This window comes from Carassius carassius, chromosome 44 (assembly GCF_963082965.1).
Source record: "Carassius carassius chromosome 44, fCarCar2.1, whole genome shotgun sequence".
Taxonomy (NCBI): domain Eukaryota; kingdom Metazoa; phylum Chordata; class Actinopteri; order Cypriniformes; family Cyprinidae; genus Carassius; species Carassius carassius.
This window is the reverse complement of record NC_081798.1, coordinates 25516050-25528515: the sequence shown is the minus strand read 5'-3', so window position 1 is coordinate 25528515 and position 12466 is coordinate 25516050. Positions and strand designations below refer to the sequence as shown.

Genomic DNA, 12466 nt, shown 5'->3' with positions numbered 1-12466 from the left:
ATATCTAATTTTAAGGACACTAGATTTCGTTATTATGGGAAAATATGCAATTTTAATCAGAAAGAGATGTGATTTTAACATTGTAATATCTCGTTATTACAAGAAAAGACGTTAAAACTACATAACTTCTCATTATTATGACATAATTGGGTGGAAAATATAATGTGTGTGGCAGCAATGCGTCACCGTAGATTCATTCTTGACATCTTTCATATACAGTATGTTGCCACCACAGATATTTTTAATGCACTTTCTAGTTATTTTTTAATTAAAGAGATATTGATGCCATTAAAGTTTTACACATGTAGCTAGAAGCATCACAACATTAATCACATGTTGCCTTTGAAGGTATTTTATTTCACTTTTCCTCGTTAAATGAATCAAAAACTTAGCTGACAGTGACTGTGCAACCTGAGAAAGAAGAAACAAATCAAGCCTGTGCTCTTCAGGTAGGTTCACCGTGCATTCAGAATGCTCGACCTTTGACCTTTCCTCCACATAACTTCACCCGTCACCTCATTCCTATACTTAGAAAGCAAAGGCCCTAGTTTGACCTGTTCAAGTATTCTCTTTACTGTGTCTTTTGCTCTTGTATCACCGTATGCAAGCCTCGAGCAGCTCGGCTGTGTGGATATAGCACGCTCCTGCCGTGGAAGGAAGGGAAGACAGAATGTTATGTTTGGATCTGTCTGGGTTCATTCTTCCTTTTGCATTCAAATTCACATTTGCATGATGAATATGATATGATATAATACGAACACTCTTGATCAGTCTTCTGTCACACTAGAGTCTGTCCATTAAGGTCACAAAAAGTCCAGCTGGCTGACCCGAGAGTATCAAGATCCACAGAAGGACCGTTTCAAAGGAACGTTTGGAATAGCATTCCTGGCAGTGTTACACGAGCTCCTGATGTTGGTCTAAGCTTGTGTTTACGCTGCGTCAGTGCTGGAATCAAAGCCAGTTCTCAGGATCTCTGCTCTGCAACACTGTTTACACTGAGCACCTGTGCATTTCTGCAGCTCCACCGCATCTAACTTCATTGACACACACTGTGCCCGATTATAATAGAGACTGTGTGTTAATGAGTCACTCCTGCAGGTTTTGAATAATCTTTCCATGTACTGTATTTTTCGGACTATAAGTCGCATCAGTCCAAAAATACTTCATGGCGAGGGAAAAAACATATAAATCGCACTGGACTATAAGTCGCATTTATTTAGAACCAAGAACCAATAGACCACATTTCCGTCTCCAGCCACGAGAGGGCGCTCTATGTCTTCAGTGTAGACTACAGGAGCACTGAGCAGCATAGAGCGCCCTCTGGCGGCTGGAGACGGTAATGTTTTCTCTTGGTTCATGTCAAATTAATTTTGATAAATAAGTCGCACCTGACTATAAGTCGCAGGACTAGCCAAACTATGAAAAAAAGTGCGACTTATAGTCTGGAAAATACGATCTATTTGTCGGTCTATATATATATATATATAATTTTTTTTTACATTTCTGTCTTAACAGAGGGAAAAAATTGTCTATCAGAAGAACATACTGGGCTGTGTTTCCCAAAATCATTGCACGCTTAAGTACAGCGTAGACCCAGTGAAGCTATGATCAACCCAGGCTTATGATGCTTTTGGGAAACACAGCCCTGGTGAATGAAGCCCATTACTAGCTAGGAAAGAACAACAGACTAGCAGAAGATTGACATTTAGGAAGAACTTGTAAAAAAAAAAAAAAAAGCATGCATGGGATTTCTCTGTCAAGTGCTCCAAAAAGATGTTTTTATTGTTGTTAAGTACTAATCATTATACATTTGTGTTTTGCATGCACAATCAGCACTCTGCGTTTTTTAAATGGGGACATAACATCGACCAAACTGTAGGAATGACCCTAATGTGGTCAGCAGAACTCTCTCTGTTTCACACTGATTCCAGCAGATATGCCTCTCTATCATCGGGTTTCTGTGAAAGGCATCTGTCCCAGTGCACAGCTGAGAGTGCTTCTCAGTACTGTTGATATATTACCCCACACATCATGACCTCCTGTGACCCTCACAGACCAGTGAACCCTGGGCTTGGAGAGACAGAGTGTGTGATATCTCATGATTCGATGGAAAACACTCTCCGGTTACTTCATCACCCGTCAATACATGGATCCATCGACTGCTGCTCATCTGAAGAGGTTTCCGCGTATCGGTCAGACCGGTGGGCGTGGCCTCGGCGCTCCCCAGCACGCCATTGGCTGAGCCGAGGAAAGGTGTGCGCGGTAGTCTCGCTATAAGTAGAGTCCCGCTGCACGAGCCTCCTGTGAAGGATGCTACCGCAGGCTCTGAGGATGGCCGGCAGAAGCGCGTTCCCGCTGCTCAGGTGCGCGGACCGCTGGGCTGACGTCATCGCGTGCGCTGCGTCACGCCAGGTGAAGACGCTGGAGCAGATGCCCGGTCCCTCATCCGCGGGCTTCATCTGGGACCTGCTGTTCAGACGCGGACTCTCGCGCCTCCATCAGCTGCAGGTGCGTGCGATCTCCAGTCGCTTAATACACATTCTGTTACAGTTGTAGAGAAAGCATGCAGTTTATTAAGATTAGTCAGATTAATGGTATTGTATAAAAACAGTAGGCTAATGAACGCTGTAAAATAAGAAGCATTCTTTTCCTTTTTTCTTTGGCTAGGGAAACATATCACGACGTTTTTCTTTTTAACCCTTGTGCTGTGCTGGAAGTCCTTCTTATTTGGTATTCTTAGCCAAATAGTTTCCAAATAGTTCTCTCTTTATGCTCCATTATGGATTATGTTCTTTATGTCAGCCTGTTTTCTGTCAGTCAGCACAGGTTTTGGAACTGATTGATCTGATCTGAGCTCATGCTCCTCAAGCGTTATTTGTGGAACAGATGAGGAGCAAAAGCTCAGATCAATGAGGCCGACGATCAATCAGTTTCAGGAACAACAAGCTGAAAAGAAGATCGAATCTGATACTTGGTAATAATATAGCATAATGAGAAACTGATACCCACTTTTTTTGGAGGTCTGTCATTTTGACACCACAAGCACAAGGAGTATGATAAAGTGGTAGACACTGATGACCAATCCACATCATTTGTGACGTGTTTTAAAAGTGTGCTCTGTGGCTGTGTTTGAAGCTGGAGGGCCGGAGGAGGTACGGGGCCGTGTGGAAGGCCAGCTTCGGGCCCATCCTGACGGTGCATGTGGCCGAGCCGGAACTGATCGAGCAGGTGCTGAGACAGGAGGGCCAGCACCCCATGCGCTCCGACCTCTCGTCCTGGAAGGACTACCGCAGGCTCCGCGGAGAGGGATACGGACTCCTGACGGCGTGGGTACAAACACTGGTTGCAGGAGCCAGTTTTACATGCATCTCACACACCAGGGAAGCGTATACAGTAATAATCGGTTGCTGCAGGTCCTGTTAGGAATTCAAAGGAGTGGTTAATGAGAACTGAACAATTATTAACTGTACTGAAGCTGTATGAACACACAACACTGTTAAATGTTGCTTCTTGTTTCAGAAGAATATCAAAAAAAAAAAAAAAATCCCATAATCTTTACAAAAATGTCCTTAACATTAACACATAACCAAAAAAAAAGCCTTTATAAATCATAAAAAATTTGATTTGAATTTTGCTTTGAATGTTCAGAAAAACATTAAGAAATAAAATTTTAATATGGCTTATATTGGCAACTAGCTGAGCATATTTTATCCAGGGGGCGGGGCTTGATGTTGTAGGCGGAGCCACGGTGGTGGATTTTAAACAAAAGCCTAATATTAAACATCCCAAACTCCTATAGATGAACATTCAAATCAATGAAGTTATATGAGATTGAATATAGATTTATTTAGTCCAATAAGGGGATTTCACTAAATTTTTACCTCTAATTAAATTATGCACCATTTATCATCTGCAATACAAAAGTGTAAGTACCCACTATATGGCTGTATAGCCATATACATAAACGGCTTGCTGAGAGAGAACGTGATAATGTAAGACATAAACCACAGTAGGAAATCTTTCCAGACTTAAGTAAAAGTAGATGTTTAAATGTTGATTTGAAGTGTCAGTTTTTCTCATTGCAATTTAAATCTGGACACTGAGAAAGAAATTTGCCACTCATACTGGTCTCACAAAAGTCATCAGAATAAATATCAGCTCAGTGAGACCAGGGCGATGTTTCAAAATATATAATTGAGTGTCTAGATACCATGAAGAGAGATTCTTGAGTAAATCTTGAGAGAAGACGTTGCATGGAGTCATTGTAGATGCAGTCTGAAGTGTGTTCTGACATGCACTGATGTGTGTGTGTGTGTGATGCAGTGAAGGCGAGGAGTGGCAGAGCATGCGCAGTCTACTGGGGAAGCACATGCTGCGGCCTAAAGCTGTGGAGGCGTATGATGGCACCCTGAACGCTGTCGTGACCGACCTGGTCCACAAACTCAAGCTACGCTCGCAGCAGAGCTCCAGCGGCCTTGTCACAGACATCTCTGCTGAGTTCTACCGCTTCGGTCTGGAAGGTACACCCTCAAAGAGCTTTATTACAACTGAGCTGAAAAAGAGATTTCACTGGGTAATACACTCTTAAGAACAAAGGTGCTTCACGATGCCTTGGAAGAACCTTTTCTTTGTCTAAATGGTTTCATAAAGATCCTTTAAAATTCTGTTTCACAAAAGGTTCTTTGTGGCAAAAGAAGGTTCTTCAGATTATAAGAAGGCAAGGAAGAGATGGTTCTTTGTGGAACCAAAAACGGTTCTTCTGTGGCATCGCTGTGAAGAACCTTCTAAGCACCTTTAGGCATTAGAAAAAATGAACAAATCTTGATTCATGCTTCTTCTAATTAAGATCTTAAATCAAGCAGAAAGTCTTAAATTCATAAAACCATGGCATTCTTTCCTGGGTCTTAAAAAAGTCTTGATAGCTGCAGAAACCGAATGTGTTCTGCTGCTCCTCCAGGGATCTCGTCTGTGCTGTTTGAGTCCAGGATCGGCTGTCTGGACCCGGTGGTTCCTGTGGAGACAGAGCGCTTCATCCAGTCCATCAACACCATGTTTGTCATGACGCTCCTCACGATGGCCATGCCTCGGTGGCTCCACCGGCTGCTTCCCAAACCCTGGGACACCTTCTGCCGCTGCTGGGACTACATGTTCCAGTTCGGTGAGTGTCTCTGGAGCTTAAACGCTTCCCGTTTCTCCAACCTCATGAGTGTGAAACTGAAACGAGTACACCTTGCAAAAAAGTTGAGCTGAGGTGAAATTCAACAGGTAGTGGCATTCTGGAGAAGAAGAAAAATCCAGCATTAAGACACTTTTAACTTTAATATGAGTCTATAACAAGACTTCCTCCAGTGAGAAAGTGCATCTCCTGTTGTCCCTCACATCAAAATCCTCATTTGTGCAGTGCGTGATCTGTGCAGATTTCCCTCCTGATTCAGTAGTGTTTTATAAGGAATCCAGTACATAACATACACATTTCTATAGAAGACATTTCAACAGCTTTTCATCCGAGCTGTGGTTGTATAAGAGGTTTTTGATGTTGAAACTCTTTGTCACCGCAGCTAAAGGTCACATCGACCAGCGTCTTGAGGAGGAGAGGCAGAAGATGGCTCGAGGAGAGCGTCTAGAGGGACGATACCTCACTTACTTCCTGTCTCAGGCCGGGGTTCCTCTGAAATCTGTGTACAGCAATGTGACCGAGCTGCTGCTCGCTGGCGTCGACACGGTATGAGCCAAGAAAACACTTCCCACCTGAAGAGAGCAGTCACTTCTGAAGCATCACGTCATATCAGCCGCCTAATGAAGGTTCAGCAGGACCGATGAACATGAAAACATAAAATATTCAATTCAAACTATTAACTCAAGGATATTAACACGATGAAATCACGCTTAATGTAAAAGAATAACAGTCCAGATAACAGCACAGATTAGCGATATCACTGAAATCAGAAATGTATTTCCAGCGTTTATCATAAACAGAACGTTATTGTGTGTTGGTATGGACACTAATATAGTTTTTATTCTTTTAGTTTGAATTAAGATAGTTGAACTAACTGAAAATGAGAAGTGTTGCCTTGTTAACTAGCTGGAAAGAAAAGTTTTCAAGTATATTATAATAACTATAATAGCTCTAATAACCCTTCAATATAGTCATCATCCTTCGGTCACTTTAGACTTTTCACATGTTTTCTACAATGGACTTAAGTTAATCGTGCTGCGTTAACATAAACAGATAACACTTTATTTGAAGGTTTTCTTGTTACACATTACATGTACTTACTATTATAATATCAATAAATTATGCATAATCACATGCAGGTAACACTAATCCTAACCATATAGTAAGTACTGTACATGTACTAGTTAATTAATATTACTCAGTACTTCAATGTTTTGTTACACCGTAACAAGAACACCTTAAAGTAAAGTGTTACCGAAAACACACTGACTGCACCTTTCAATCAATCAAATATTTGTACAGCATTTCTGTGAACAGTAATCATCTGAAATCACTTTGGCAGACAAATCTGATTTAGGGAGTTCTGCCTGTGGTGTATGACCTGATTATTTGATGTCTCTCCATCCTTGGAGAGCAGTGAACACTGGTGTTTTGGTGTAACATCTGTGTGTAGAGGATGTGTTCACACTGTATTTTTGTGCTGCAGATATCCAGCACGCTGTCGTGGTCTCTGTACGAGCTCTCGCGGCACCCTGAGGTCCAGACGGCGCTGCGGGACGAGGTTCGGTGCGTGATGAAGGGCCGCAGCGTCCCCGAGGCGCGTGATGTGGCTGCCATGCCGCTAATGAAGGCTGTGATAAAGGAGATCCTCAGGTACAAGCCTCCTCTCATGCCATCAAACAGTTCATCCTGTGCACTGTATAAAAATAAAGCATTGAATGCTCTCCAGGCTGTATCCTGTGATCCCAGCCAACGCTAGAGTCATTACAGACAGAGATATCACCGTCGGCGGATACCTCATCCCGAGAAACGTGAGTACTGCACACTCCAGCAGCTCCGGTGCACGGTTATAAAACACACTCTAACTCTGATGGATTGCTTCTCTAAATTAATTAAAGGGATTCATTTCTTCATTTACCCATCCTCATGTCGTTCCAAAAAAAAATAAAAAATACTATGGAAGTCAATGGGAACCAGCAACTGTTTGTTCAAAATATCTTCTTTTATGTTTAACATAAGAAAGCAACTCATACTGGCTTGGAATGACATGAGAGTAAATGATGACAGGATTTTCACAGGATTTGGGTGAACTATACCTTTTAAGCATAAATGTGCAATATTTTTACTGCCCTACAAAAAGAATACATTTAAAATGCATTTATTTCATAGTTCAGATCTATTAATATTTTTACTGACACATCACTCGAGACGTACTGATATAAAATTGATAAACTTTATGTGGAGTACTACTTGTACACAATGTACATTTCTTAATATTAAGCCTAAAATGTCACTATTGATGAGGATTGTATGATCTTAGAATATTACCAGTCTTTAAATGCAACTTTAAAAATCGATAAATAGATAAATAAATAAATAACATTTTAATGGTTTTAATTGTTAAAAGTTGATGGTTTGTAATGGTATTCTAGTGAAAACCATTATAATTTTTTGTGATGTTCTCTTGTTTTTTTTCAGCAGGGAATTTTCTTCATTGTGTAAAGAGTGTTTGTTTATATAGACTAAATGTAATAAATTAAAACATCATACGAGTTGATGTTCCCTTGATTTGTACTTACATTAAAGTGCAATAATTCAGATTAAATGTAGAAAGAAGTCCGTCACGTGACAGTCGTGGGTGTAAACTGACTCATCGTGATGCTGATGTGAAGGTCTGTGTCTGCTCGATCCTCACAGACGCTGATCACTCTGTGTCACTACGCCACGTCCCGTGACCCACGGCAGTTCTGCGATCCGGACGCGTTCGTCCCCCAGCGCTGGCTGAGCCGCTCCGAGGGTAGTCACCCGTACGCCTCCGTGCCGTTTGGAGTGGGCAAGCGCAGCTGTGTCGGCCGACGCATCGCTGAACTGGAGCTCTACCTGGCGCTGTCTCGGGTATCTCAGCTACTCTGAACTCGCCCCATGGGTTTTCTAAATGCATGCTCTTGATCTTATTGTCAGGTTCATCTGTGCGTATGTATTTAGCCTCGTAAGCAGTGTTGGGCAAAGTTACTTTTAAAAGTAATGCATTACAATATTGCGTTACTCCCTTGAAAAGTAACTAATTATGTTACTTGGTTACTTTATATGGAAAGTAATGCATTACATTACTTTTCAGTTACTTTTTATGGAAAGTAATGCGTTACATTACTTTTCAGTTACTTTTTTCATGGAAAGTAATTACGTTACTTTTCAGTTACTTTTCATGGAAAGTAATGCGTTACGTTACTTTTCATGGAAATTAATGTGTTACGTTACTTTTTATGGAAAGTAATGCGTTATGTTACTTTTCATGGAAAGTAATGTGTTACGTTACTTTTTATGGAAAGTAATGCGTTACGTTACTTTTTATGGAAAGTAATGCGTTATGTTACTTTTCATGGAAAGTAATGTGTTATGTTACTTTTTATGGAAAGTAATTTGTTACGTTACTTTTTATGGAAAGTAATGCGTTACGTTACTTTTTATGGAAAGTAATGCGTTACGTTACTTTTTATGGAAAGTAATGCGTTACGTTACTTTTCAGTTACTTTTTATGGAAAGTAATGTGTTACGTTACTTTTTATGAAAAGTAATATGTTACGTTACTTTTCAGTTACTTTTTATGGAAAGTAATGCGTTACTTTACTTTTCATGGAAATTAATGTGTTACGTTACGTTTTATGGAAAGTAATGTGTTATGTTACTTTTCATGGAAAGTAATGCGTTAAGTTACTTTTCATGGAAAGTAATGCGTTACATTACTTTTGAGTTAGTTTTCATGGAAAGTAATGCGTTACATTACTTTTGAGTTACTTTTTAAATCTGCTTGGTTTTTTTTTTGTTATATAAATAAGTTATTTTACAAATATGAAAGCCCTTTCACACCAAATGGTGAAATGAATGCGCCTCAGGCTGAAGGAAATTTATATTCATGTCTGTACAGTAGAGGGCGCAGCTCAAACCAATCTCATGAAGAATATGACGCAAGAGAAGAAAGTTCTATTCTATTCAACAATAACTAAAATCAAACACAAATGTGTAATTTTTGCTTAGTATGGTTGAACTGGATCATCAAAGGTCAGCAACAAAGACATTGGTTAAAATATTAGGATTAAATACATAAATTATAGTTGTCTTATTTAACATTTAAGTATTGCAGTTTTGTATAATTCTTTGAGTTTGTATTTGACTGTTTTTATTCATTTTGAAGAACACTGAATGTGTTTTTGTGCAGGCGAGATGATTAAACACGTAGTCTAGAACTACAGTAAGATCATGTTCACACACAACACTCTGCATTTACTCCTGATGTCTCTCAACACGGGACAGGAGAGCTGTCAGTCAGTGCATGGGGAAACAAAGTAACTAGTGGTACTTATTTGAAATAGTACCTCAGATATGTCCTTCTAAATGTAAAAAGTAATGTGTTACTAGTTACATAAAGTAATCTGATTACGTACAGTAACTTGTGTAGCTTGTAATGCATTTTCCCCAACACTGCTCGTAGTCTTACCGTTTAATCATAAGGTCGTGACTGAACCTCTAATGCATGGCTTGTTTTCTCACAGATTTTAATGCACTTTAACGTGGAGCCGGCGGAGGATAGCGGTCCGGTCCAGCCGATGACCAGAACTCTTCTGGTGCCAGAGAGACAGATCAACCTCCGCTTCATCGAGCGCTGATGTGACGGTCCGAGTGACCGGCTGTGACAGAACTGGCCCTGTTCATCACAGAGAGCCAGGAGGACACTGGGACGTCTGCAGCAGGAGCTGCTCTCTTTACCTGAGCGGACACCAGCTCAAGAACTAACCTGTGATTCCTTAACTTATGAGACATAACCCAGAAAGGAGTGAAGCTCGATGAAGCTGTGCAGACCGTGCTGCAGATCTTCATGAAGAGATGTTTGTTACACAACGGAGAGACTAGAAGGAGGGAAACTCTTTATTTAAAGATGCTTGTGTGCAAAACAAATGAGGAGCAGCTTTTGCTCATGGTCTATATCAGAGATTGAAGATTTGGTGCTACTGTGTCTGAAATGTGCCAGGTTGTTCATCGTAGCCAATGCTACAAAGTGCTTTTTTTCCCACATGAAATTCTGAACTGACATAAGATCAGCCATGTATATTCAGGAAAAATATCAGACTTGAAAAATGGCTGCTGAAACTACATGCAGTATGATTGCTTACTTAATCGCACGATTTTTCTATTTTGAATAAAAATGTTAGTTTTAGTAAATTTTAAAGGTAAGTGCGTTGTCTGGCTCGCTGCTATAGTGTAGTCCACGGTGATTCCACAAAAGCACATTTAACCTACTTGCTCTAACAGCTGGTTTTCTGAGAAGGCGAGTGCCAGGATGTGTGGTTCTAGCGATGGACACAAGGCCACGCTGTGTTTGCTATGGGGTTTCCCAGCGAGCGCTCGGAGGGTCAGTCTCCTAGAAAACACTGGGCTTCAGCACAGCTGCAGCGTCCTCTAAACCTAAAGTCTGCTCTAAAGGCCACGTCTAGACTGAACATTCAATGCTTCATTGACATTAGTGGTCTGTAACTTGTTTTGTTTGGAAATGAAGCGGTGAACTGAACTCAGTCCAAAGCTCATCTCTTGGTAGTTTGAACCAAACACCGTGTGATCCATGTTCCTGTAAGTGTTTGTGTGATAGCAATCACAGAGTCATCCATGAACAGCAGCTGATGGTAGGATGACATCTTGTGGTGAAGGTTGGTTAAGATCTTAAAGGGTAACTCCAGCCCAAAATGAACATTTTGTCATTAATCACTTACCCCCCATGTCGTTCCAAACCTGTAAAAGCTTTGTTGGTCTTCGGAACACAATTCTGAATTGAATAAAGTCGATATTTTGTTTTATTGTATTCTCATTGTCTTATTAAAAGTCAGATTGAACCACTGATGGCAGATGGACTATTTTGATGATGTCTTTCATACTTTCTGGACCTTGACCATGTATTTTAATTGGATTGAATGGAACAGTCTCAAGCCTCCCGGTTTTCTTCCACAAACAAGTTAGCATATATGATTTATATCATATTTAATCCATCAGACTTGTATACCTCATATAGTCTGATATAGTGAAAATATGGGGTGGGGGGGGGGGGGGGGTGGCTCGATTCAATTTTACTCCAATGAACAAAAATATGAATTTGCTATATATATATATATATATATATATATATATATATATATACACACACACACACACATATATATATATAAAAATTTTTTTTTTTTTTTTTTTTTTTTTAAGTAAAATGAGATTTAAAGATGCCATCTGTCATATCTGGCAAAAAAATCAAGTCATACTCCACATTCCATACCAGATGGGGGCAGTATGCCTCAATAAAGTGAATTGGTCTACTCTAGAGTAACAAACGAGAAACGGCAGTCTCTATGCTCCGCCCCTACCTTCACAACAACACTAGAGCATAGCTGAAGCCTATAAGACAGCGCTTCTCAATTGCAGTCCTCGCGCCCCACTGCTCTGCACATTTTGAACGTTTCTCTTAGAGCTTCAGACATTTGTTCTATTCGAACATAAGTGCCCTGCGAAGTGGACATCACAGGATATTCAGCCATGATTCCAGTTTGAAGTGAACGTAGCTATATGTTCCAATCAAAAGTGCATTGAAGTGTGCAAGACGTGAATTTAAATTGTATTGATTTACAGAGGTATGATGTCACAGTTGTCCATGTTTAAAGACAATGCACAGCACAAATCAGTGAATGAATGTTTCGATGTGAGGTAAACTTCAACAGATTTCCCCTGCTCAGAGAGTAGGGAGCAATGAACATTTGAAAAACAGTTCATGCACGGAGTTCATTTCTAACGAGCTGATTATCTGAATCAGGTGTGTTAACAAAGAGAAACGTGCAAAATATGCAGAGCAGTGGGGCGCGAGGACTGGAATTGAGAACCGCTGCTATAAGAGGACGATTTGCCTCCAGAGGAACGTTGGGTGATGTCAAGTGATTTTGAAACATGACATCTTCAAGCTACTCCCCTTCACCTTTACCAGTGAATATGTTCCTATTCGTTTTGTTCATATTAAATTGAGTTGTATATACACATTATTTGAATTAAATTATTTTGACAGACAGCATTCTGTCAACATCATTGGTCAACATCAGACAGCTGATGTTGACCAAGCTAGCGCCAACCAACGTAACCAGAGCTGCCAACTCTCAAGCATTCACCGTGAGACACACGCAATTGACTCTTTTCACACGCTTTCATGCAACACATCGATTTTCTCACGTACAGAAAAACCACGAAGCAAAGAGGACACGGAGACCA

General features: G+C 40.5%; 1 protein-coding gene across 2 annotated transcripts; it reads left to right on the top strand.

Moving 5' to 3' along the window:
- Positions 1-2286: 2286 nt before the first annotated feature.
- LOC132126425 (25-hydroxyvitamin D-1 alpha hydroxylase, mitochondrial) lies at positions 2287-11063 on the top strand. 2 transcript variants are annotated; one of them, XR_009427388.1, is made up of 9 exons: positions 2287-2508; positions 3136-3326; positions 4324-4520; positions 4958-5158; positions 5559-5722; positions 6663-6829; positions 6906-6987; positions 7874-8145; positions 9727-9866. XR_009427388.1 is itself a non-coding variant. In XM_059537672.1 (9 exons), the coding sequence occupies exons 1-9, from the start codon at positions 2311-2313 to the stop codon at positions 9838-9840; spliced, it is 1512 nt and encodes a 503-aa protein (XP_059393655.1). In that variant the 5' UTR covers positions 2293-2310; the 3' UTR covers positions 9841-11063. The 2 variants fall into 2 exon arrangements, 1 of the variants encoding a protein (XP_059393655.1); XM_059537672.1 differs by having other exon boundaries at positions 2293-2508; positions 7874-8071; positions 9727-11063.
- The last annotated feature ends 1403 nt before the right edge of the window (positions 11064-12466 follow it).